Source organism: Colossoma macropomum, unplaced genomic scaffold (assembly GCF_904425465.1).
Source record: "Colossoma macropomum unplaced genomic scaffold, Colossoma_macropomum, whole genome shotgun sequence".
Lineage (NCBI taxonomy): Eukaryota > Metazoa > Chordata > Actinopteri > Characiformes > Serrasalmidae > Colossoma > Colossoma macropomum.
The window spans coordinates 12,813,119-12,840,640 of NW_023494804.1; the positions used below are offsets into that span (position 1 = coordinate 12,813,119).

At 38.0% G+C, this 27,522-nt stretch overlaps 2 protein-coding genes across 2 annotated transcripts; one reads left to right on the plus strand and one right to left on the minus strand.

The window, feature by feature from the left end:
- The first annotated feature begins 1,472 nt into the window (after window positions 1–1,472).
- Window positions 1,473–18,674, plus strand: erap1a (endoplasmic reticulum aminopeptidase 1a). Its single transcript, XM_036594287.1, has 19 exons — window positions 1,473–1,538; window positions 1,711–2,229; window positions 3,846–3,984; window positions 4,598–4,732; window positions 4,820–4,940; window positions 6,093–6,247; window positions 6,348–6,461; window positions 7,075–7,206; window positions 8,337–8,468; window positions 8,844–8,927; window positions 9,110–9,267; window positions 9,353–9,432; window positions 9,524–9,707; window positions 12,385–12,541; window positions 12,816–13,000; window positions 13,220–13,381; window positions 13,504–13,644; window positions 14,359–14,440; window positions 16,779–18,674. Exons 1-19 carry the CDS (start codon window positions 1,519–1,521, stop codon window positions 16,926–16,928), a joined length of 2,850 nt encoding a protein of 949 aa, XP_036450180.1. The 5' UTR covers window positions 1,473–1,518; the 3' UTR covers window positions 16,929–18,674.
- oclna (occludin a) lies at window positions 17,614–26,841 on the minus strand. Its single transcript, XM_036594292.1, has 9 exons — window positions 26,739–26,841; window positions 26,337–26,398; window positions 25,418–26,042; window positions 24,572–24,739; window positions 23,108–23,229; window positions 22,001–22,183; window positions 19,753–19,924; window positions 19,450–19,491; window positions 17,614–18,397 (listed from the first exon to the last, which is right to left on the minus strand). The coding sequence occupies exons 2-9, from the start codon at window positions 26,387–26,389 to the stop codon at window positions 18,299–18,301; spliced, it is 1,464 nt and encodes a 487-aa protein (XP_036450185.1). The 5' UTR covers window positions 26,390–26,398; window positions 26,739–26,841; the 3' UTR covers window positions 17,614–18,298.
- Window positions 26,842–27,522: the final 681 nt, after the last annotated feature.

Consider the following 27,522-nt stretch of genomic DNA (forward strand, 5'->3'; position numbering starts at 1 on the left):
TGGTGAATAGAAATGACAGAAATCAGGAACATAATCAGGAGTCCATATGTCTGTGTGACGCACGTGAACATGAAGGGGAGTCAGATTCAGGGAGAATTTATCACCCGTTGTGTGAAAGGGCTGTCCACTGCTTTTAGAAAAGTTCTGTAAATTTTTAATAGTCACAAGTCAGTCGTAAGTCTTAATGTGTCCTAAACTAGCCAACAACTCTGCACAACTTTAATGAAGTTTTGGATTTGTATTTATGGAAAAGATTTGGGTGTCTATAGACTTCTAGTGTCTGTTAGCATTGTTAGACTTACGTTTAGATCCAGCACTAAACTAAAGAGGCACAATTTGGACACAAAACATGTCCTGTCTGTTTGACTACATCTGGGGTAAGTGAAAAACTGTGTTTGATTTTTTGCCATATCATCCTTTTAATAAAACTGAGACCAAAACAGAAACATTGGTCTTAACAGCAGCATTTCATGGATTAAGACAGAAATGCATTTTTTTAATGTATTAGTCAAACAATGAGTGTAATACATGCTATTATACCAAATATGAAACAATGAAATATCGATAGTTGGGTCTCCATGTATCAATACTGTTGTTTAACTCCAAATATCACTCTATTATACTGTATCAATTTGTTTCATCCATATTTAGTGTCATTTTGAGTGTCAGTGGGCCTTAACGTTTGACACTGTGTCATGAGCAAATACCAAAAAAAGCAAAATACTCTTTTTGATTGATTGATTGATTGATTGACTGATTATATTGCAATGTATTTTTGATATTGTGGTATGTAGTTCTCAAATTATATTTTGAAGCAATGATGGGAGAATTCAGTCATTTTGAATCAAGCAAACATGAACATAAAACATGGCTAAATTTTAGCTTAAAGATATATTAAATGCAACATTCATAATATGCTGGTTCCTCAGTCCGCACAACATTAAGTAACGTTTTTAATGCATTGTTGTGGTTCACTCAAAAATTTGCATTAGTCAGTATTACATTTTCTGTTTTCTGTGTAAAGCAGTTTTGGCAACAGACATAATCCCGCCATAGATAGATAGATAGATAGATAGATAGATAGATAACTAAAAGGTACTTTTCATTAACCATGTACATATGCAGTGAGACAGCACTCCCACAGAATGTTTTTCTAATAAACAGGATATCAAATCATCGAAGTGTATTTTCACAGCGTATTAACACCTACAACAACTCAAGGTGGCACCATCACATACTACACGTTTCCATACTTTAACGACAGATGGCGCTGTTTCCATAACTAAAACCTCTGGTTGTTTTTGGTTTTTTTTTAGTTTTCTGCAGGGGAAAAAATTCGAATTACGCTTTACACTTCTTTAAGAGTTCCCGAATACACAATCTTTCACAATCTTTAAGAGTTCCCGAATACTGACAACCTCGGTAGGATTTAGCCGCCATTCCTACCTAGCCGCCGTCTAGCCGCCACGTTTCTGGAGGAAGCAGAGCTTACTTTCACTTTCAGTTAGCACAACAGGGATGTCCGCGTTTACATTCAGGTTTGTTCATTCTTTTCAATAAAAAACAACACGGCAAGCCGGTTATAATGCCATACGCTACATTAGTAAGACTTGTCGTTCCTTCCTGTGCCGTTCAAATAGCATAGACAGCGTTTTAAGTAGACATTCCTGTAGTTCATGTTAACCTAATAAAACATTGTATCTCTTGCAGATTTCGAGAGAGAGCTGTCGATGGTCCCTCTGTTTCTCCTCTTAGAAAACAGCATAACAGAGTAATGTTGCAGTTCAGCCTTCTCCTTTTGCTTTCCCTCGTCCCTCCTCTTGAGGCCAAGGATACTGGAAACACTACATTTACCAGTTTGCCATTCAAGATGAGACTGCCAGACAGTGTTAGGCCACTTCACTACGACCTCCTGATCCATCCAAACCTGACTTTCCTCAACTTCACTGGAAGCGTACAGATCCAGTTGGAGGTCCAGCAGGAAACCAAACACATCTTTCTTAACAGCAAGAACCTCCACATCTCCAAAGCACTTCTTTTAGGATCCAGGCATCCCCATCTCCTTCAGCTCCAAGAGTCTGAATATTTTGAGCAGATTGCGGTCTCTTCTGAAAGTCTGATGTTTACTAGGGGACTACATGTAATACAGTTGGATTTCTCAGCTAACCTCTCTGACACTTTCCATGGCTTTTATAAAGGGACGTACACCACACGCAGTGGGGAAATCAGGTAAGACGACAACTTGCATTTTCAGTACGCTGAGTTGTCAGTTCAGCCACCTTGAATCTACCTTAACGGGCCCTTTTATAAGAGACATCATACAGGTGCACTTTGTAGGTGTACAATTAAAATTACATTTTGTCAGCCACAATCTTCCTCGTCCATCAGCGGAGACCACCATCAGACTGTCACTGACCAGATATCACCACCGTGACCAGAAACACTATGTACACTTACTGACACACGTACATTATTATTACACCTTGTAGGCCCATATGGAAAACAAATATATTGCAAATGTATTTATCAAATATATTTTTGCAATGTATGAAAATGGCCTAAAATGTAGTTGTTAAATATATGTTTTTGATATATTTTAAATGTATTTTCCAGGTATATTCATCAAATATTTTTTTTTGCAATGAATGAAAACTGACAGTGTATTTGTTAGACATTAATTTTAAATACAATTATTTCTATTTGTCATTATATATTTTTTAATTGTATGTGGTTTTCACAAAGGTTACAGATATAACAAAATAATACTGACTTCTGTGTTTTGCATTGTACTTATGTATTCATGTACATATGTGGAAAGACAGCACCTACAACGCTTGCTTTGCCATGTGAAAGGTTCATTTACTTAAAATTTAGTTACTAGAATACAAATAAATTTCAAAAGGTATTCCAAACAGTCAAGTGTATTAGACAACTATTTTGGCTATTTTCATACATGTTCAAGTGTATTTGATGAATACATTTGCATACATTTATTTTTGTATGGTACATTTATATATGTAATATTTTCACATACATATTAAAATAAATTTATTTTCAAAATATATTTGGTTGATATGGCAGTATATTCTGAAATACATTTTAGTGTTTGGAATGTATTTCAGCATGAACTGCAGTGTACTTGAAATGTATTTCAAGTACATAAAAAGACGTCCATATTTTTTCCATGTGGGGGTGTACAATTGAGACTGAAGTTTACTTTTTTTCTCCACAACTTATTAGTCATTCTCAGTTTCATCAGTTGTCAGTTTCTGACTACAGGACCACTGTTGGTTGGATAATACTGTTTGGCAGACTAATCATAACCCAGCACCAACACTAAAATGTTTAAAAAGTCCAGCAGTGCTTTGTGCCTTATACTCTTGCGCTACACATTCTGTAAGATTCTGAAACTGCTGTGTTGTTTAACAGCAACAGTAAAGAGTACAGTAAGTAACTGTACATCTATGAGTGTAGGAACAAAGTAGTTGTACCTACACTGTAAAAATAACAGGACAGAAGTTGATTTACATGTTTTTGAAGTTTTGTTTTATTCAAAGCATATTTATTTCAGTTGAGTAATACTATTGAAATTGCTTTTTACCACTTGAAGTAATTTATTTAGGTTGTAACAGTGTAGTAAATTGTAAACTTAGGGTATACTGATTTTGTGCATAGATTAATATTTAGTTCTTGTATTAGTTCCGGTGAAGAATGACTGTTGGGTCTAATTTATTCTGAAACTGGATTTGCAGTAATCAGTGTCAATGAAATTAGGGCTTTGACTCTTAGTAATCCTTGGGGTGATTTTAATGCATAAATGAATCATTGATTTATGTCTATTTCAGGGCATTGGCATCCACCCAGTTTGAGCCCACGCATGCTCGAGCTGCGTTCCCCTGCTTTGATGAACCGGCTTTTAAAGCCAACTTCTCTATTCGTGTTCGCCGAGAGCCAAGGCACATTTCTATTTCCAATATGCCTAAGGTATTGCCTTTATTCCATCAAGATAATGTCATGAGTCAACACCAGATATACACTATATGTCCAAGAGTTTGTGTACACCTGCTTATCTAACATATCAATAATTTATAATTACCCAATAATAAATAATATTAATATGTTGCATATCCAACATATTAATAGGGACTCAATTCTCAATCCTCAATTCTTTTGGGAAGACTTTATACTAGAATATTAGTGATGTCAGGTCTGGATATTGGGTGATTAGTTTTGAATCACCAATCTCCAGCTCATGTCAGAGATACTGGATAGAGCTCTTTTTTACTTCAGAGAACATAGTTCTGCTGCTTCACAGTCCGATGCTGGGGGGCTTTTTTCTCCTATAGCTGATGCTTGGCATTGGGCATGGTGATCTTAGGCTCATGTGTGGCTGCTGCAGAGCATTCCCATTCTATTGGCAAAACTTTTCAGTTGAGATTATACAAGCTGGGTGTGCACAACTGAATGCCTGAGTCAGCAGTGGGTGCCGGCTGAAGTAGCTGAATTAACTAATTAGAAGGGCTGGATACTTCAGGACATATTGTGTATTAATACTTTATATATGTTTACTTTGGTACAATTGTTGTTTTTCTTGAAGCTGAAAACCGTGGAGCTTGCAGGTGGCTTATTGGAGGATCACTATGATGTGACTGTGAAGATGAGCACTTATCTAGTGGCCTTCATAGTCTGTGACTTCCTTTCCATCAGTAAGAGAAGCCAGCATGGAGTTGAGGTATGCTTATTTTGCCACCTCTTGTAATGCTGCTTTAATTGACTGCTGCTAATTAGCGTTTTTTATGACAAAATGTTCCTTGTGTAGATATCAGTGTATACAGTTCCAGAGAAGATCAGTCAGGCGGAATATGCCCTCAACACAGCAGTTACGCTGCTTGACTTTTATGATGATTACTTTGACATCCCCTATCCACTTCCCAAACAAGGTGAGTAACAATTTTGTGGACACTGTTCCAGAAATAATCAGTCAGGCGAAATAGGCCGTCAAACTGGTAGTAACACTCTTGGACTTTTATGAGGCTGCATATTGTAGGCCTTAAAGGTGAGGTCATCCGTTTTGGCAACAGCGAGATAAAGCTAGCTGTTTTGTAGCTCAGCAGCACTCGTGCTGCCTATGCTAGTACACCTGAACATTGGTGCCCACCAAAGTAAATTGAGCTACATATCTACCTTATATTACCTTTTTTGAAGTCCCATGAAACCCAGCGGACACTTTGCTGTTAGCTTCACATGTGCTATGCAAAATATGCAAATGCAAAAGAGCGCCACAGGTCGGGGCCACGCTTCATGACCTTGAAAACCCTTAGCTCTCTTCACCACTTGCTCTAGATCAGTTTCTGTTGTCTCTTTTTTTCTTAGTTTGTTTGGCAGAATAAGCTGCTGTAGGTTGTCTTCGTTGGGTTTGGTGTTTCTATGACTTTTTTCTTAGAAGAATTAACCAGCTGTCACAGTGCTTCAGTATCACAGCTCAGTTGTGTATCTAGCTAGATAGCATGGATGTGCTAGTGCTCTGCACACACTAGATTGGCATGTAGAGACCTCCTGATTGGTTGGATGTTGGTGGTCCACGTTATTTGTTTTTTCCCCCATTTACAGAGTCTGAGACAGCCACAGAGAGTTTATTTTCCCTCTGAGCATATATTGCCAGAATGTGAAGATCATTTCAGCAAATATTATAAAAAGTATTTTGACTTAAAATGACTGACCACACCTTTAATTCTCTTTAGGATGTTAAAATAAATTATTTAGGGCTTGCATGATGATACTGGAATGATATCTGTGCCAGCAGATATTTGCTTTGAAATAAATCCTGGCATTTTACAGATATTTAGATTTGAGTAATATTTCAGACTGATATTACATGATGTATTTATTGTACTACAGAAGTACTTGTCTGCATTTTTTTATTTTACTACACTTGTAATAAATAAAGACATTTCTCTGTAATGCTAATCCAGATGGATCCAGTCTCAAATTGTATATTTTGTAAATGTTTATGTATCAGCATCAGCAGATATGTACACAAAACTATCACTTTTAATTTTATATCAACTGGCATATTAAACTGTTATTCCCAGATCTTGCAGCAATCCCAGATTTTCAGTCAGGTGCTATGGAGAACTGGGGCTTGACCACGTACAGAGAGTCAGGGCTGCTCTTTGATCCTGAACGGTCTTCCACCTCTGACAAACTGGGCATCACCAAGGTCATTGCCCATGAGCTTGCCCATCAGGTTGTGTATCTGGGATTTTCTGCTTGTCTTGATCTAAAGCACACTTTTCACAGCCATGTTTTGTTGACCCCTGCTCTCCCTACACACCTCTTTTTCCCAGTGGTTTGGTAACCTGGTGACGATGCAGTGGTGGAATGACCTGTGGTTAAATGAGGGCTTTGCCAAGTTCATGGAGTTTGTCTCTGTGAATATTACCTATCCCGAGCTACAAGTGGTGAGGCTGAGTGGTTTTTATCACTGCATTGAGAAACTTTAAAAGTTTGAATGATGGAAAACTGAATTTTCTTTGCTTTTATAAAATAAAAGAGTTTGCTATAGTATGAAAACTCTGTGAAAGTTTCAAAATGTACTATTCAACCCCCAGGCTATCTAGGCCATATATGGAAACTAGGATGCAGAAACAGCTTATTTTTAGTTGATTTGTTTTTCATGAAAAGTGCAACTGCCTTTAGCCTACAGCAGTTTAGCTCCACCCATTCAAATTGAAGTTATAAGGAGTGTGTCAGGCTGTACTGCTCTTTGAATTCTACACAATACAGGGCAGCCAATTAGAACACACACACACATTTTCTAAAACCGCTTATCCTGCTGGGTTGCGGGGCCATTCAGAACAGGTGTCATTTACATAAATCAGTCTTAAAGACTCTAAAAAAAACCAGCCTGTTTATTCGTAAGTGAAAAATAATAATGTTAAAATGAATTCATTTGAATTAGGTTTTTGGTAGATTTCCCATAAAAGTGGAAAAAAATACAAGAAAAATGTAGGATATGGGCTTTTTATTGATTTTATTGATTTATTTACAAAAATCCTTGTTTTTCTGCTTTAGAATGACTATTTCTTGGAGAAGTGTTTCACAGCCATGGGGGTGGATTCTTTGAGCTCATCCCATCCCATCTCTACCCCTGTGGAGAATCCGGCTCAAATTAGGGAAATGTTTGATGATGTGTCCTATCAGAAGGTACAGAAGCAATTGTCTTGTCTTCTTCCATAAACATTTGTGCTATTTCTTTTATCACATACATTTATATTCTGTTCATATGCATTGCCAACCATATTTGGATGTCGAAAAAGTTATTATTTTTGCTATCTATCACAGCACACTGAAGGGGAAATTACATCATGCTCGTGAGCTCAAGTACATTTACATTCAAATTGGTGTAGGTGAATGGTGTAGGAATTACAACCATTTTCATACACAGCCCCTCTTATTTTAGAGGCAAAAAAGTAATTGGACAAACAAACATAATAATATCTTTAACTGTCATTATTATTACTTCAAATGCTTTGCAATCAATGACTGCCTGAACTCTCAAACCCATAAACATTACCACATGCTGAGTTTATTCTCTGGTGATACTCTGATGTGATGCTAGGCCTTTACTGTAGATGTGTTCAGTTTGTGCTTGTTTTTGGGACGTTTTATCTACAGTTTTGATTTCATGTCTTGGATAGTGTTCTTGATCTGGCCAACAATTGTGAAGAAAAGGCAAGGAATTCTTCTGTCATTGACCACAGTTTTCTTCTGTGGTCTCCTGGGCCTTTTGGCATTTCCGAGGTCACCAGTGCATTCTTTATTTTTAAACAATGTACTAAATAGTTGATTTTGCTGTCTCTTAGATGGGCTTGTTTTGATTTTTCAGCCTTGTGATGGCTTGCCTCAGTGGTAGTGACAGCTCTTTGAACTTCATATTGAGAGTTAACAGCAAAAGATAACACATGCAAATGCAACTCTTAAAATCAGCTTAAGACCTTTTATCTGTTCACTTGTACGTGAAGTAATAAAGGAATAACACACACTGAGTTATGAAAAAGCCTATCTGTCAATTGTCAAATTACTTTTGAGCCCTTAAAAATGGAGGACTGTGTATAAAATATGTAATTCCTACACCACTTTCCTGATTTAGATGTAAATATCCTCAAATTAAAGCTGAAGGTCTGCACTTTGAGCTCATATTTATTATGTAATTTTAATGTAATCTCAAATGTGCTATGGTAGACAGCTAAAATAACAAAGATTTTGTCAAGGTCTTAATATTTATGGACCTGACTGTAATATAATCATAATATTTATTTACATACCTTCTTAAGGGAGCCTGTGTTTTGAACATGCTGAGAGATTTCCTGAGCCCAGAAGCCTTTAAGATGGGTATTATACGCTACCTGAAGAATCACAGCTACCAGAACACTGTAAATGCTGATCTCTGGTACAGTCTGACAAACGTAAGTTGTTCTGCATTCAGAGACTGATTAATAATCCTAAAATTCTGGGCACAAACCTCAGGAGACCTCATCCAAATCTAAGTTACTGAGTTCTAAGTTATTGGCTGAAGCCCCATGCATGTGCTCATTAGGCCCGATTGGTAGTGCGTTCTCATCTGAATTGCATGGCTTGACAGTCCAAATGAATATGCGTAATTGAAGTGTTTGGATCTGGGATTTGATTACCTGTAGGTGTAATTAAACATTGTTGCTTTCAGTGATTTGAATGCATTGATTGCACTCAGCAGGGTGTCATCCAGTCTCTGTTGTTCCTCTTTACATGTATATAAACCATCAGTCAATAATAATCCCACTAATAATATGGCTTTTTTTCAGATCTGTCAGTCAGATGATTTAGACTCTGGAAGACTCAAAGCAGATGGATTCTGTTCAGACAGCAAGTCCAGAATGTCTGCCTCTGTATGTTACTCTTACGTACTTTGAAGAGGACATCACAAAATAAAGTTTGATTAAATAATGTTTCTTCTTTTGGCTGCAAAAGACTATCTGTAACACATAATGTCATAACTATTCAATTAGTAGGTGATTTTATTCATTAAAATCTTTTCATTCTTACCATGGAATTAAAACTGTATTAACAGAAATGGTATATGGACGACGACCTGAACGTGAAGGCTATCATGGATACCTGGACACTGCAGGAGGGTTTTCCCATCATTAGTGTGGAGGTTAAAGGTCGAGAGGTCTACCTGAAACAGGAGAGGTACCTCAAAGGGGCAGATCCTGCAAAGAATTCAAGGTAGGTTAATAATACATTGTATACTTTTTTTTTCTACTGAAACTACAGTATTATAATGTTTATTTTCTTGTACCTCTTAAACAAGTTTCCTTTGGCAAGTGCCTTTGACCTACATCACCAGCAGCTCAAGCTCTGTCCAGCGCTTTCTGCTAAAAAATAGAAAAGGTTTGTACTGTGCCAACTGGAGTGAAACATAGAAAATTATTTCTTTAACTCTTCCTTTTCCATTGTTAAAGCTGAGCTCTGTCACTTCCAGATGTGTTATATCTGCCAGCGGAAGTAGAGTGGATTAAATTTAACGTGGACATGCGAGGGTATTATATTGTCCATTACGAGGCTGGGGGCTGGGATGCTTTGATCAGACAGCTTCAGCGGAATCACGCAGTGTTCAGCGGAAATGACCGAGCCAGTCTCATCCACAACATCTTCCAGCTGGTCAGGTGAGAGCCTTTTCCATATTTGGCTTGAAAATGTGACCTATGCACAATTTCATGCCTCTGAGCATGCCCCTCAGCAGCATTAATAATGCCTGTGCACAATTCTGACTCTGCATTGAACATGTAAATTAAATCTTCCATTAATTCTTCCATTAATTAATTTTAAGAGAATCCCTATGTCTAAATCTGAACACTATGGGCTATATACTTTACTATCTGTAGCATATTTTTTGTAGGGTAGTATTGTCTTAAATTGTGAACAGAAATGACAAATTACTATGTAGTAGTGCTGGACGATTTTCACGATTAATTAGGTTAATTCGAATTAACGATTTCACACTATGTTAGAAATGTGACGAACGAGTTTGTACATATTTACATTGCTTGTACTTTAATTAAAATACCAAAAAGAACTATTCAAATTTTCAAGACGAACGAAAAAAGCATCTTAAATAAAAAAAAAAACTCTCACAGGTCTGTCCGCTGACCTCAGCCGCGCGCGGTAGGAAAAAAACACACACAAACACTCCAAGATGGAGGCGGCGGCGCTTAGCAGAGGAGTGAGCTCGTACCAAAGAAAGGTGGAAACATCAGCTCAGTGGTTTGGAACTGGTACCGATTTGAAAAGTCAGATGTTGAACAAATTCACGTAAAGTGTAAGTTGTGTCGAAAGACAGTTGCAACCAAATGTAGCAGTACGACGAATCTGTTCCAGCACTTAGGACACAAACACCCAGTGGAATGGGAGCAATGAGTGAAACAGTGCGATGAAATGAGCGGGTTTTCAGTGCGACATTGTGAAGGCCTCAGTACTTCTTGCGAAACGAACTTCTCGAGGGTTGTGCGAAGCCGAAAACCCCTTCGCGAGCTTATAAACTCGCATACTTTCTGCGGTTTCGTGTTGCCTGTCGCGGATGCTCCACGTGACGCTGTGACATTTTATGATAAGTTTCATGACTGCTGGAAAACGATTCTTTCACAGTCCTAACAGAGTTGTCCATCTTTGTTTCATAGACGGCTTTTTTTTACCGACCAATCAGAGGCTAAATACAACCGAGTTCGCTCAGCTGCCACGTGCGTGACACGGCGAATGAAGCCTCCGCGCGACGTCTACGGTTGTTTGTTTTCTAAGCAATTGACATAGTCTCCGTAAGAAGTCTGCTGAGGCCTTTACCTTTCAAATGGCGTCTCTTAAGCCTGAAACAGTAGATAGGCTTGTGTTCCTTTCAAGAAACCTGTAAAGAACCTTGTGGTTTGCACTTTTCTTAATGTAAGGAGGTCATGCTTGCACATTATTTAAAGTGAGAAATGCTTGTGAGCTTTAAGGAAGCTGCTTGCCATTCTTAAACGAATATCACTAATTAAGATAATCTTAATCTTTTATGATTTATAATCATAATCTTTTATGCTTTAATTATTATATTTTTTGTTACAAATTTTGTTGTGCTTGCACAGTTTGAGTCCCTTGAAAGGATATTTAAAAGTAACCACTATTTGCACAATTTAATAATTATAGGTGATGCTGTTACTATTTTTGCACTTCTGCGGTCTGTTAAAGTGCAAAAAAGAAATTGTCTTTTTCCGATGGCATTATGCAAGAACCAAAAAAAAAAATCGGAATCGAGATTCGTCAATAAATTTAAAAATAATCGAGATTTTACTTTTTTGCAGTATCGCCCAGCCCTACTATGTAGTACCTCCTCATTGAATTGTGTCTGTGTAGCCTCCATAACCACAATTTTCAAAAAAAAAAAATAAAAAATCTGGCCTTTTTATTTGTAAATAACATTGGCAGTTGTGACAAATGGCAATCTGACTGCAAACTGTGTTTAATATTCCACACTCCATAATACACTGATTGTATAAATTGAAACTCAATCTGATGGATACATGAAGGGGACCTATTATGCTTTTTTGGTTTTTGCTTTTCCTTTGGAGTTATATAGCTTTTTGTGTATGTAAATGGTCTTCTATATATATATATATATATATAATCTAAAGGATTCGTAGACCAAAAGTACATAATCAGTTTACTTCCCATTACTTTTGTACTACATGTATTATAATATATTATTATAATTATAATTAAATAAATGCCAGAGAAAAACAATTTAAGCAAGATGACCTCCTAACACAAGACAAACAGAAAGGCACAGACACAATACATATGGCGCTTTATGTTTATTTGAAAATAGAATACAGACCTGCATCATTCCCAGTGGTAACAACAGCTTCACTTGTCATCTGTCAGTTATAGCTTAAGATTGTTGCTAAAGTAAACATACTGTTTGTGGTGAGACTTTTTTCTTTTGTATTTTCAAGTTTAACACTTGCCTTGCCACAGTGTTCGGCCTCCCATCAGTAGAGCCAAAGAGAGCTGACTCCTCTCTCCCTCTGTGCTGTGGCGACTACCTTGACAAATGTAGTTCATAGAGATGAACACAAATAAGAAAATAACTTTGAGTGTTTCAGTGAAATCCTGCTTATTACCACATTATTTTTATAATGTTCCTGTAATCTGATGAATATGTTTCTTCTGTCACTCAATGTATTTACTTTTTTGTATTGTGATTGCATTCCCCAGTGTGAACACAGGGTTTGCACTAAAGTGGCTTATACAGTATAAAAGTACTCAGACAATGCATTCCTACTAAGAAATGTGATGTCTCATTTATCTCAGCATTGGAAAGGTCCCTCTGAACAAGGCCCTGAGTCTGAGCCTGTATCTGAGGTACGAGACTGAGATCATGCCAGTGATGCAGGGCTTCAGTGAACTGGTGCCTCTCTACAAACTCATGGAGAAGAGAGATATGGCAGCACTAGAGCACCAGCTGAAGGTGGGTAGTTCAAGAAAACCTGATGATACAGAAACATTTATAGTTTCTGAATCACTTTTAAGGAAAATAGAAAATGACTAAACAGTAATATAATACCTGATTCTTTCATTCCTGCATATCATACAAAAAAGCTAACATAGCTAACAGTGAGTGAAAGCTAATTTGAGTCCACTAGCTTTCATTCATTAGTAGCATTTTAGCATTCATTATTTCTTTAACAATACACTAAGGACTGTTATTTGTTAAACTGTGCCCGGTGTAACTCTGTTTGCAGAGCTACTTAGTGAATCTGTTCCAGAGACTGATTGATGCCCAGAGATGGAGTGATGAAGGCTCAGTGTCAGAGAGGATGTTGCGCAACTATTTGCTACTTTTTGCCTGTGTACGCCGCTACGAACCCTGCGTCCGCACTGCCCAGGAGCTCTTCCAGAAGTGGAAGGAGTCAGATGGCAAGATGAGGTCAGGATGTCCTGTTTCACCCCTAATGACACGTACTTTCTTCACCCTTGGGTCTTGGCTTTTTTTACACTGTGTTCTAGTCTCACAAGCCAGAATTCTGGTTGTCATCCAAGACTCACTATAGCCAAGGAATACTGGTCTTGGTCCCTCTTTAGCCAGTCTGTGTAGCTCTGTGGGTAGAGCTTCTGAGGCTGAGACTAATTCTTTTCCATCCTCCAGGTTGCCTGCTGACGTTCGTTTGGTGGTTTACACTGAGGGGGCACGGACAGAGAAAGGCTGGGACTTCCTCTTGGAAAAGTACCGTCAAACCTTGTATCCTTCTGAGAAGAGTCAAATCAAAGCAGCGCTGTCCTACAGCCCGCTGACAGACAAGCTAAAGTGGTTCGTTCAAATTTGTCTAAATCAGTTCTTGTGACAGAATGAAAACATCACCACCAAATCCCTTTTCTGAATTGGACGCTAATGTATGAACCTTGTGTATTTGTCCTTGTCTCTGAATCAAGGCTGATAGAGAGGGGTTTAGAGGGAGACATCTTGAAGACCCATGAGCTACCATCTCTTGTCATTAGTGTCAGTAAAAACCCAAAAGCCTACAAACTGGCCTGGGACTTCCTGAGGTCCAACTGGCAGAAACTGGTAAAAAAGTAAGTTTGTGCAGACTACAGGCCATTTTGAACAAAAACATCACCATATGTTAGCAACACTGTCCTGACTTACTAAGTAAAACTGAGTCTTTTATCAAAGTTGTTTTTGTGTTGTTTATTTAAACATTTAGATTTTATCAGTTTCCGCATGGAAATCCAGTTTACAGTTGTGCTATACAGTGTTTGTTTCATGACGTAGAATAAAATTAATCAGACTTACCTTTGAACAAATGTAGGTATCTCTGGTTAAGGTAAGTGTGTTCAGCTGATGGTGAAGTCTGCCTCACAGACAAATCCAAAACTTCTTTATATGGTTTTGGCTTTGGAAATGGTCAAAACAACACTCTCAGTCCAGGTGTCAGGTGCCTATTTTAGGCCCCGCGTACACATCTTTTGACAACATCTGGAGGTTCATACTTAAAATATATTCACAAAAATGCTGGCACCCTGCTAAAGGACTGAGAGCTTGTCCAAAATAAGCAGTAATTGAAGTGCTAAGAAAATGGTCAGTTATGCAGTGATATGCTGCTGGATGCTGAAATTGGGCAACTGCGGTCCTTTTGCACCTGTGATACTGAAAAATGCATTTTTTAAAAGTCATTAGTGAGAAATCCAGTAGTCAGTGGCACTTGTCAGTGAAATATTTTTGGCTGGTTCTTGCTAGTGTTTCTTCATTAGTGCAGTGTGAAACAATGAGCTGTGTTTTTCTTGTAGGTTTGATCTTGGTTCTTCCTCTATCTCACGCATGGTTGTTGGGGTGACCAATCAGTACTCAACCAGGGAAAAACTCGTGGAGGTACACATATTTCCAGATATCAGGCAAACCATTCTAAAAACAGTGAATTACATAGTTATGGTTTACTAAACAAGTACTAAGACCAGTCTTGCGCTTAAAAGTATTGCCAGGGGATGTTCCCCATTTATCCTATGTTTTAGTTAAAGTGGTAGTTTGGCAAAAAAAATTCGTCAAAGGTAGACAGAGGACAGATGTACAGCTACAGATCAAATGTGGCCAATCAGCCAAGAGAGTTTGACATATTGCTGTTAATAAAAATGGACAAAAATATGAACAAAATTTAGTCCTTAATATGGCTGCCTCAGCTGTTTTTAGCTGTGTTTTTAGATGCTTTTGTGCATTTTTATGCGTAATGGTATGTCATACAGTGTCAGAAACCGCCATCATTGCCATAATAAAAACAAACTGCCATTAGATAAAATTAAGTACAAGGATATCTTGTCTGTCTATCTGTGGTTTCAACCATAATTCAAAAATGAGAGTGAATGCATGAATCAGTTCGATAAACAACTGTTTGTTTCTCATTTGTTTCCATACGAGTCTATGGAAGCGAGAATAGCCAGAGCTGTGATTTTAGCGTGCAGTTTACATGAGACAGTCTGTGTCTTGCTGTAGCTGTGCCCTAATAGCGAGCCACTAACAAAATCAGAAAAAAAATGGAAAAGCCTGGAACGCTCAAATTTTTTAACATGTTAATGACAAATATTTGCATACATATAACTACATATTCTTGCCTTATGTAATTATGCAACAACGGTTTCAAATTGATAATTAACTTATATGCACTGGCACTCTCTAATAATGTTTTTGAAATTGCATTATCAATGTGAACACCAAACTACAAAGATGTCAAAATTCCAATGAAAAAGGAAAACAGCGCCTCTACTTTTTGCAGTCACATATTCTCACCTACTGCGCTCATTCTGTGTCAAAATGCTTTTGAACATGCATTCGACCAGACTGCATTTTCAATTATAGAGATATCCCAACATGTCAGTCATACCATTAGGGCGGGGCCAACGGTACACTCAGTGGAAAAGGTTTTGTCTGAAAACATGGTGGCCAAAGAGTTTATAGTCTTATACTCTTATGTTAGCAGATGCGGTGAAGAAGAGAAATATAGCCACTTGTGATGCTTAATGTCTTTATACATGAGAAAGTGTTGATCTGGTTGATAAAAAGAAGGCTGAATTGGCTTCCTTCCCGCCAGCTTCTTTTTCAAATTTTCTAGTCCACCTTAAACAGTGCAGCCGTTGCATTCTGGTGCCCAGCACTGCAACTTCAGTCACATTACATCAACTGAGAGCGGTGGCTGAAAGTGAGGCTGAAAATAGAGATTCCAGTTAATGCCATGCAGGAATATCTTCTGCAAAGTGAGCATCAGAGGTTGATATATTGCTTTGTCATCACCTCACATGCTAATGCACTGCGTGAATTGTGGAGGGCTGCAAAATTAAGCTAGCTAAAAGCCATTGTTAATGCTAGCTGATGCTACAATCCCAAACAAAGCTCCTGTCTGCTGTTTTTGCCAGCTGGCTAAATGATCCAGCTCACTGTGTTATACACATATACCAGCCATTTTGTAATATTAATTTTCTAAAAAGCAGGATATTAGAGACCCTCTTGCTGAATTCAGCTGAAATATAACACGGTACTGATACGGTACAGCAGCCACTGTGACAAGGTGGTTGTGTAGATACAGCACAGTTACAACTACATCATTTATGAGTACATTACATTGGTAACATAAATTAAAACACAGCACTATTTCCAAATCTCACTGTGTACATAAGATGATAAACTTCAATGATGGAGTCATCTCTATCTGTAGCCTATGGTTGGCTAACACAGACAATAATGACAACTTGTGGCCGCTTATTATATCAGAAAAATCTGTCCAGAATTTGACCCAGAATGAGCGCAGTAGGTGAGAATATGCAATTGCAAAGAGAGGCCCTGTTTTCCTTTTACAATTGCAATTTGAAAATTTAAATTCAAACAGGATTACATTGCCATTTTGTATATTACATTTTCATTTTTAAGTTTGATACACTTCTACAGTGCAACCCCTGAACCAAGTCTGTTTGAGATTACTTAACAACTCAGCACGGCTTGAGGCAAGTATGCACAATGCTAAACAGCAGTTATAAGCTTTCTGTACGTATTAGTTAACTACATCAGGCTCAGATCCAGTGCAAAATAAAAGAAGCAAATTTTAGACACCAGTCATGTTTTGGCTGATTAACTACATTTTGGACAAGGAATAAAAATCTTTTGTTAAATTATTGATTTTTTTTAGCTTTTGGAAAAAAAAATTGTATGTTCCTCGTTTCTACAGGTACAGTTATTCTTTAGTTCACTGGAACAGGGCATGGGTGCAGGATTGCGCAGTGTCCAGCAGGCCCTGGAGAACATAGAGGAGAACATCCGCTGGATGGAGAAGAATGTTCCACTTCTCACAGACTGGCTCAACAGCCACAGCACCTGACTGAGGACACGGAACCACTGCTGATTCTGCAAAGTTCATGACACTCATGGTAGTGTGTAACAAAAGTGAAGGAATCCAAAAGTGCCTTTGGACTCCACTATGCAATGTGCTGAACAACTTTTGATGTGACGTAACTGGAGAATCCCGCAGGTTATTATGTTATGTCAGCTGATAAGCATCGAGATAAGATTTTTTTCCATGTTATTTGTGTCAGGTTATTCCCTTGTCTGAACAGTAAAAAAACCTTGAGAACCAACCTAAAGCTGAAACATCTGCCCTTTATCTGATGGCTCAGATCCAGTCAGAACAATGAACTGCAACTCATATGCTAGCGATGTAAATTTAGGTTAAGGCCCTGAACTGAAGTTTCTCCAGATGCTAAAATACTAGATCCAACTGCCTAAATATATTCCTTAATGTATGCCTGTCAACCTGATCATCAGCGCAGTATGTACAAGTCCCCAGCTGGACAAATTCATCCATCCAGCAAGAGAGTTCATGAGTTTACTTGTGTGCAAAATGTTCCATAAAACTCTGTAGGTACTTTCTTTTGCTTATTTCAGATTGCACTGTTTGTAACAAAACTACTGATCTTAACTGGTATTTTGCCATTTTTGTCTTTTACATTTGCAATGTGCAAAGCACAGAATTCATCAAAATAAAAGAATTGGGGAAAAGCCTTAAATGAATTTTGTAAAAACATTTTATTTTTTCTAATAAAAATTTTAAATCAATCATTCATCAGGAAATTCAGAAAAGACATAAGATTTGCATATTTACAGATATAAACGGATTCTGAAAAACAATGACATTACAACATTCACAGTCTTAAACATTATGAACTTAAAGCAGTTTGTACCCAAATGATTTTCCTGAGTCCCAAACAAAAAAAAATCTATTAAGTGAAAATACAGCACATTGCCGTTTCACCAGAAAACAGGAATATAATTACGAATAAATAAGTTAACAGATGAAAATGATGCATTGGTTTAAATCTAGAACAGCTAGAATATTCTATACTCTTCAAAGAACCCCTGTAACCACAACATGTAACATTATAAGAAACTGGAGTTGCTAATGTCAACAGACACATGGTTCTCTAAAATTCAGAGGTGAACTTTGTCCCATACTGACAAAAGCTGCTTTGACCACTTTAAAAAAACAATAAAAGCACAAAGAACAAAATATGATCGAGGCACCAGGAATATAAGTAAATCTACTTGGATTTACCCATATCCAGTAATGAAGATGGCCTCTCTCACATACAGCAAGCCCTAATGCTGCACCAACACACCAGATCTTGGCCACACTACTCTATCCAAACGCTCTTTGTCCCTTTGGAATGTAGCATGGCCTGGCTTTCCAGACCCTCATGCACGAGCATCATAATCACTGACCATCCTCTTGATGTGGTTTAGCTTGGCCTTGAGATACTTGCATCTTCTCTTCTTCATCTGGTAATCAGCACTCTTTTGATACATTAACAAAAAAAAAAAATCAAAAAAAAGTAAATTAGTCTACAGGTCATGTCACATAATGTCGCTATAATTTCACACAGTGAGGAGAAACACTTTTGCTTTTGATGTTTAATATTCTTCTAGTGCATATATCCAATATAGATGTAAAAACAATGCCTTTTGACTTTGTACTTCTAGATATGAACAACGCAAAACTCCTCAGCTAAAAAAGAAGCATCCAAAAAAAAAAAAGATTAAATTTGCACACAAGCATTTGGACAAATGAGAACTAGTCAGACGAAACAAAAAGAACTCTGGCAGTGATTCAGCTTGTCGGACGGGTTGCGCATATGATCCCAAGAAGATCATACGCACAGTGAAGTATGAAGCTAGGAGCATTGTGATTATGATGCTGCTTCTCCGCAAACATACGTCATCAAAGGAAAGATGATTGGAGCAATGATCCGGGAGATATTAAAGGAGAATTTAGTCTCAGCCAAGAGTGGGAAGAAGATGGACATTTCAACAAGACAACTCCAAACATAAAGTCAAGTAGCTCAAGCCTGGTTTCTAAAAGTTGCTTGCATGGCCTAACCAAACTCCTGAATTAAATCTCATTTAAAACTGATGGAGGATTTTGATATTATGAGACCATCAGAGGGACCTGTACTCTTGGGGAACACAAGACGTTTAAATACCCTGAATACTTTTTCCCCCCAACCAATTACATTTTTTACATATCCTTTTTAACGCTTATGAATTTTTCATATTTATAAGTAGAAAGTCAAAAAATATGTGGAATGTGAAATGGATATAGCACTGGAAGTATATTAAATAACAAACAAAAGTGTCTGAATACTTAATTTTCCCTCACTGTATTTAAACAATTTTCTTTACATCAGTTGCATTATTTATTAAGGAAAGACTTCTCTGTCTATGAATTTTGAGAACTTTGAAAGGTTTCCTCCAGCAAAACAAGTGACTGGGTCAGCACTTTTTCAAGTGCTCTCAAACAGTTTTGCACTTTTACACAAAACTGTGAGAAACGTTCAAACTGCTCCTACCTTCTTTTTGTCCTTTAGCGCATTGTACTCATCCATGGCATCCTGTTACAGGACAATGACAGGTCAGTGAAAAAGTATAAGAGACTTCAATTTCTTGCAGATTTATCATGACTCTGTTCATCAGGTACGATAAAATGAGAGCAATTATACAGCCAGTACAGCCTCCATGGGGCAAATCAGATAAAGACATATGTACAGGTAAACAAAGGAGTTTCATGTCACGCATGACTCAGCTCAACAAAATAAATGAAAAAAAAACAAAAAAAAAACAAAAACACAGTCCAGAAAATCTTGCTTTCTTACCCGGAACTGTGGAGACCCTTCCTGGAGCTCATCCAGCTCATGATCCACCTCAGCCAGCCGCTTGTTAATCTCATCCATCTCTGCCTGTAGGCTCTTGTACTCTTGGTGCTCTCTATCAAACTGGCGCTTATAGTTCTCTCTCTCCTCATCATAGGAAATGGGTGGAAATTCACTGTGAAAGGGGGAAGGAAACAAGTTTGTATGTGAAAAAAAAATATTTGTCAAATATGTCAAAATTATCATCAGCGATGATCAACCATGTGACACAGACACAGCAGAGAGAAGCTAGGTTAAGAGAGTATTCCTTTAGGCAGTAGTTTTCAATTCTGCTCTTGGAATATCACATTTTCCACATTTTAGGCCATTTTCACACCTAGTTCGTTTGCTAAATTCCACACAAGAATTTTTGTGGCATTCTATCTTTTTTAATTTGATTCTGCTGATTTCATACTGCAGTGGCAAAAGCACACCAATTAATTTACTTGGGTGTTCTTTAAATGGTCAGGAACACTGCTTTGTTACTTTCATGCTTACCTTTATTAGGGCTAAATAAATGACCCACTTTATATTTTTACCTTCACTAACTTATCATAGTAGTAAGTCTCTCACATATTTTTAATATAATTTAGATCCGACCTATTAGTTTGCAAGTAAATACAGACAGTTAATCTCTATGTTTTTGCTTATCCTTATGCATTGCTGAGGCCTGAGAACCATAGGTAAGATGCATCACAGAGTAATAAAAATGAACCATACTTGATCTCTATTTCTTCATGATCAATTAGTTTAACTGTGTGTCAGTTTGAATAAAACCAGTCAAGTCACTGATGCATTAAAAATACATTCTGCATTCAATGTCTAAAAATCAAATGCAGTGCCCTCATTTTCCTCTACTCCCAACACACCTGATGCAATTTTTGAACTAAAACAAACCCTTCCTGTGGTGAGTTAGAACAGGGAAAAAATGAAATGGTTAGGGCTGAAAGATCAATCGTTTTTATTCCAAATTTGAATTTAAAAGAGTGCAATTTTCAAATCGCAATTTTAAATGGAGCTTAAGTTATTAACAACGTTGTCTAAAGGAAATTTAACCTAATAACACAGAGTTGGTGAAGCGCTGAAGCGCCTGTAGATGAGACCACTCAGAAGCAACCAAACACCTATGTGTATTTACAAGCCAGAAAAAGTGAATGTGTGGGTTGTCTTGGTGCCAAAAAATAAACAAAAAACCTTAATTTATAGACTAGGTAGCCTTAACTTTAAAACCACCGCCTAGTTTCCACATTCACTGTCCATTTTATCAGCTCCACTTACTATATAGGTGCACTTTGTAGCTCTACAATTACAGACTGTAGTCCATACTAGACTTTAGTATGTTATTCTGCATACTTTTTAGCCCAGCCCACTTTTACCCTGTTCTTCAATGGTCAGGACCACCACTGAGCAGGTATTATTTGGGTGGTGAACCATTCTCAGCACTGCAATGATGCTGACATGGTGGTGGCACCATGTTGGTGTGTGTCACAATGGTATGAGTGGATCAGACATAGCAGTACTGCTGGAGTTTTTAAACACCCAAGTGTCACTGTTGGACTGAGAATAGTCTTCCAAACAAAAATATCCAGCTAGTAATGTCCTGCAGGCAGCATCCTGTGACCACTGCTGAAGGACTAGAGGATGACCAACAGCTGAGCTATTGTCTCTGACTTTACATCTACAAGGTGTACCAACAAAATAAGTGTGTTTAACAGACTGGACAGTGAGTCGACACAGTGTTTAAAATTCCAGCAGCACTGCTGTGTCTGATTCACTGGTACACAACACACACTAATATATAATAATATATAATAAATAAACTCACAATCAACTCATAACCCTTTTGTAAGCATAAAATGGGTGTGTTACAGCAAACAACAAAATGTGGAGTGCTACAGTACTCCAGGACAAGGATTAGGACATTAGGAAACACTACACTAGAACAGTGGTTCTCAGTTTTAGTTCTGGAGCATCAGTGCCCTGCATGTTATGGTGTTTTCCTTGCTCTAACACACTCAATTCATCTCAAAAAAGTCTTGTTAGTCAGTCAATCAGATTAGTTGCATCAAAGGTACTCTAAAATGTACAGGACAGTGGCACTCCAAGACCAAAACTGAGGACTACGGCACTAAAAAATGGGATCCCCTGGCATCAAACAAGCTACATGTTCCAGTCAAATTTCAAGGGTTGCAGGCCAGGTGCATGAGCTTACCTAGAGAAGTCTTGATCATCCAGCTCGTCTCCAGATGATGCATAGTCCGTGTCATAGTCCTTTCCATCCGAACGACGGGGGCGTCCAGCGCGTCTTTTCTTGGGCCGACTTGCTGAACTGGCCACGTCAGAGCTGCTGTAGTAGGGAGCCGAATTCTGCACCGGAATATTATGCTCCACTCCCCTAAACCAGCCAAAAACACAGGTTCTCTACTATAGCATTCCACAGTTCACTGTTTACTGATGATTGTGATCAACTATGCTCCATAGCTCTGTATCTACCTCAAGGATTTACTAATTTCTAGAATCTTCTGGCACAGGGCAACTCACTTTAAGTATAAATTAAATTAAGTTTAAAAAAGAGCAACATATAAGCAACAAACAATACAAATTAAAAAGTAAAAATGTGGTGCAAATGCACACTGTATTTGAAGAATAATTTACTTAAAGTTATTAATTTTCTGTGGTCCATATAAAAGTAATTTTAGGCCATTCCATTGTCAAATTAGGATATCAATGGTCTAGACATTTTCTGAAGATGTTGTGCAGCAGTCTACGCATTGCTCCAATAATCAGGAGAACGCAAATATGGTCCTTGGCAATTTCACAGCCACCTGTGACTGGGAGTCCAAAAGAGCATTATTGGCCTCACTCTCTCAGAGGGGCTAGGATGACTGTTCCTCCTGCTGTCCATCACCCAGCGCAACACAAGCCAACATGTCTGTTAGCTGACGTAATACAATTTGCAGTTAGCATTCTCCTCCAAGCACAATAATCTGTCCAATGACATTTGAAAAGATGCAGTGGCTGGCTTGGAGGAAGCTTGATAGCATTGTATGACAGGAGACCTATCAAGTGGGTGGAAATGGCCATGACTAAATTGGGAAGAAAATTGGGGAGAAAAAAAAAAATTCCAAAAAAGGATATTTACAAATGAATTCTAGTGAAGATTTGAAAAAATGTATTGACTGGGTGCAGCTGATAATTAATTTAAGGAGATAAGTAAATAAGAATGTCATTATTAATGTAAAGTCACAGTTAACACACAGACTCACATATGCATGCACAATGGGGATGTGTCTGCATGTCACAAGAGAGCTGTACTCACACAAGGCTGGCAGGAGGTTTGTCATAGATTGAACTGTTGTCATCCAGGTAGTTCCTTGAGCCTCCAAACTTCTCAGGATACTCAGTCAGTGCAGGCTCTGGGGCACCAGAAACATTATTCACCTAAGAGAAAAAGACAGTAAGACAGAGAGATAGGGAATATTCAGTTTACTGTGAGTTTAGTTTTATGTATTTATGTATGTCAGTATGTATCTATGTATCCATCCCTTCCTCTTCACTATCTTTTGTAAACAATATTTAGTGTGATTCTTTAAGCAAACTATAAAACAGCAAAAAGTATGACCTGCCTTCTGTAAGCTGCTGTGGACATGCATACATACTTTCACACACACACACACACACACACACACACACACACACACACACATACATACATACATACATACATAGACTAGTGTGTGCTAGTTTTGTGCCTTTGGATTGATGCAAGTCACAACATGTCTTCTGCTTTGCACTTGCTCAAAAAGCAGCTAGATAAGCTATAATATACACACACACACATATACATATACACATATATATGTATATGTGTGTGTGTGTATATATATATATATATATATATATATATATATATAAAAACATCAGAAAATTCAGTAATTATTATTTTAAACCTTTTCCCTGAAAAAGGGAATCTTAAAGGAATCTTCTGAGACAGACACTAAGCACTGGTAAAAGCAGTGCTATACTGAAGTTCTGGCCTATTTTCCTAACATAGTTTCCAGATACTGGTTTGACCTGTCTGTCTCTAAACAGACAGGCAATATTACCAGGTGAAACTCATATGAAACAAAGAACATATATATGTTCAGTTAGGTAAAAAAAAATAGTTTTTAATAAAACATTAGCATTGCAAAATACATTCATAGCATTTTCTAGCTAAAAATGTAAAGCTATACAATCAAAAAATGCAACCAGAGTTATATACTCAAGAGTGCCCCTTTGATGATGTCCAAGTGGTTTAAAAAATAATATATTCCTATTTTTTCACAGTATGCTCAAACTGTTTCAACAAAGCATCAGAGTGAAACTGTCACAACAAACCACACCCAGAAACCAGGTATGTGACTTCCCCTCCCCCACTTGCCACTGCAGACAGAAACTCGTCTTTCCACCTGCAACGTTATCAACGAGCAACTCAACACATGCTACAGCCTTCAGAACAGAACTCGAAAGGCTCATGGTTCAACAATTCAGGAAATGAACCTAGTTCCTGCTGATATACCACTGGGTCTCACTACATCATCCAAGAACATTCCTCTGCTGTTTCACCATCAGAGCTACAGGCAAAGGCTAATGGCGTTTTCAAACACTTAAAACCCATCAGGTGTGTAGAAGATATTTTTTAAATGGCTAATAGTCAACAAATCAAAACCAAACCTGATCAAATAGATTAAGACTGATTTTGTGAGCAGCTCCATAGATGACTGGCAAAAAACCTACATACCCAATCCTCTACATCTTGGGGAGGGTTAGGATCTTCAACAAATTTCTCTCGACGCCACAGAATATTCTCCTTCCCATAATAGTTGATTTTCTGACGGGTCTTGATGGCAAACACCATGATGATGATGAGGCACACAGTGACCAGAAACCCAAAAACAATGGCCACTGCCTGAAAGAGTAAAGGACAAGCGAGAGAGGTCATGGGACATTCAGTGCAGGACCGTCATGATTCCTTGGTTGAACTCGAATAAAAAATATCATTGATTAAAATCTACCTTGTGAATAAATCTGCAATGATTAACTGGAAATATGTTTGATGATAACACATTTTAAGTTCGTCATTTCTCCCCAAGGATTTTCTGAAAGACTTATTGTTCGGTTAAAAGTCAATTTTTATGTTTGGCCTTATTTGTGAAATTATGATTTCTCCAATTAATGGTGAAAATAACTGGAATATGCTGATTGTAATACATTCCTATGTTATGGTAATTGAAACTGAATGTGTAAGCATAAAAAACTTCCTTATTTCTTTACATTTGCCACAAATTCAAGTACTGATACTTTCATGGGGACTTTAAGTGAAATGAAAGCTGAATATGTAAGCATAAACTTGGTTATTTTTCTACATTTTTAAGACCATGAAAATGGATCAAAATGTTGCCATAAAATTGCAGTCAAATGAAAAAAAAAAAAAATTGTGCCAATTAATGTTGCCATAAATATGAAAAGCTACCAAATGATAAACTAGTTCTAAAACAAGCCATTGGGGAGAGCGCACTGTATGATTCACCATGATAGTTTCGAGAGTCACCATGAAGAAGAAAGTGCATCTGGGCAAAGTGCTCACCTCCTGAGGGTCCACCACACAGTAGTGATACAGGTACTGGTTGACCAACAGTTGACTTGAAATCTGAGGGTCCTGGTACTGGCCACAAAGTGCTATTATCTGATTATATTGCATAGAGCCTGAGGTTTGAGCCATTGGGTTAACCGCAACCAAGTAGACTATTGTGGCTATAAGCATGAACAGGGCCAGGATGGCAGAGACGATAATGAGGATCAGGTAGAACTTTCTGGTGCGTGCCCGATGGGAGATCAGTATGATGAACATGGCCAGAAGAACAGCGAAGGTGATGATAGCCATTGCAATCATAAAGCCCTTTGCCTTCCTGGGGTCATTCTGTGAGCCCAATACGCCATAGCCGAAGCCGGTACCGTAACCTCCACCAAAGCTTCCAAAGCCTCCACCATAGGTTCCTCCATATGTTCCTCCGTAGCCACCCGAAAACCCAGTCACCCCTCCAGCAGTGTCCCAGGCTAAAGTGGAGGCCACACAGGCAAAAATACCCACACAGACCACAATGCAGATGACCGCCATAATCTTGATGACACCTGGTGGGGAGGTCCAGCGGTAGAAGTGCTGTAACTCATCGTCAGCGTAATAGGAGTGTGCAGGTTGGGGTACCACATTACTGTGAGACATTTCAAAAAGACATTTTCAAATAATTGTTTTGGTAAGAAGTGAGCAACTTCAAAATCTGCCTTAAGACCAATAAACTCAAAGTAAGGTCAACACAAATTGGAAGAATGTTTTGAACTTATTTAAAAGTAGGTATTGTGTGATCTAGGCTTAGTGAGACCACTTACATTGCAATAAGTTTGATAGGACACAATATGCAGACTATACAAAAGCAACAACAACAAAAAAAACATTACAAATAGCAATGCAATTAACAGCAGCAAAACACAGGGCTACAATGACTTACTATTCATTTTCGGACTCATAGGGAGGTGGGCTTCCATTCGGCTTGGAAGACATTCTTGATTTCTACAGCAGAAAAACAAAGGGAGGAGAAAACGAAGGGAAGGGAATTTTTTTCTTTATTAATTGATATAGTATCGCAGATACACTGGAATTTACACCATCATTATCTAGTTTTCACATCTTAACGGAAATGTGTTTTGTGAAACTTAAGCTTGCCCTGTAACTAAAAACTGATTAAATTGTGTGATTTGAGTCTCGTGTTCTGTGAAGCCTAAAGCCACTACATCCTTTAGACTCGACGGCAAAGTAACAAATCATCAAGATAAATGTACGTGTTCTAAACCTGTAACTTATTGTGAGTCATCTAAAAGTGATGTTATTATGTAAACTAAAAGAAACTCACCTCTTTGGACGGAGAGTTCACTCCTTCCTGTCACTATGTTCCGCGCTCTGTGGTCTACATATTCTTCCTCAGGTGGTTTAAGCGTTGCGACGCCCAAACTGGCCCCGCCCACAAATCAAGATGTCAGCGTCAGCCTCCGAACCCGCCTGTGTTCAGCTCCCCACCCAAAGTATTGTTTATTCTCCACCCGTATTCCGACAAGCCCCGCCTCCTGGGTTAGCGCTCTGGCATTGGCTAGTGTTTCCCGCACTCCTGCACTAGGATTGGTTAGTAGTTCATTGTAGCTCGTGCACCTCAGAGCTACCAGCCAATCACAGAGGGCTTGTCGGAATATGGGTCTGAAATCGGCACTTCGAGTAAAGCGGATATAATGAAAAACATTTTTACATCTTTTAAGTAAAAGAGTAAAAGTATATTTGAAGTCATATACTTTGGTCTGCAGTATAAAAAAGTACATGTTCTAGTGATGGCACGATACTACTTTTTCTTGTCTGATAACTATACGATCCGATTTTTCTTCCTTAAAACTACCAAGTTCTAAAATAAGCTATTGTACTCTTTACGTATTTATTTCCCAAAACTTGAAAAGACAGTAAAGAAATCAGCCAGATTCCACCATTGAAAATTTTTCATGACCTACATGTTTCATATCATTTTTGAAAGACAAGAAAATTGCAAAAATAACTTACAATAATTTCTCAGTTCAAAATATCACATATATCCACAATTTACTCTTATTTTATTGTAATTTCACTTGTTCCAAACAAGGTGGTACCAAAATTCC

What these genes read in the sequence shown, in the direction of transcription:
- erap1a (XM_036594287.1), top strand. Translation starts at nt 1,519, where the DNA reads ATGTCCGCGTTTACATTCAG. An exon ending in ACACGCAGTGGGGAAATCAG is followed by an intron (nt 2,230 to 3,845) that starts GTAAGACGACAA and finishes TGTCTATTTCAG; the next exon opens with GGCATTGGCATCCACCCAGT. An exon ending in CTATCCACTTCCCAAACAAG is followed by an intron (nt 4,941 to 6,092) that starts GTGAGTAACAAT and finishes TGTTATTCCCAG; the next exon opens with ATCTTGCAGCAATCCCAGAT.
- oclna (XM_036594292.1), bottom strand. Translation starts at nt 26,389, where the DNA reads ATGTCTTCCAAGCCGAATGGAAGCCCACCTCCCTATGAGTCCGAAAAT. An exon ending in GATGATCAAGACTTCTCTAG is followed by an intron (nt 19,925 to 22,000) that starts GTAAGCTCATGC and finishes CCCCTTTCACAG; the next exon opens with TGAATTTCCACCCATTTCCT. An exon ending in AAGGGTCTCCACAGTTCCGG is followed by an intron (nt 19,492 to 19,752) that starts GTAAGAAAGCAA and finishes GTCCTGTAACAG; the next exon opens with GATGCCATGGATGAGTACAA.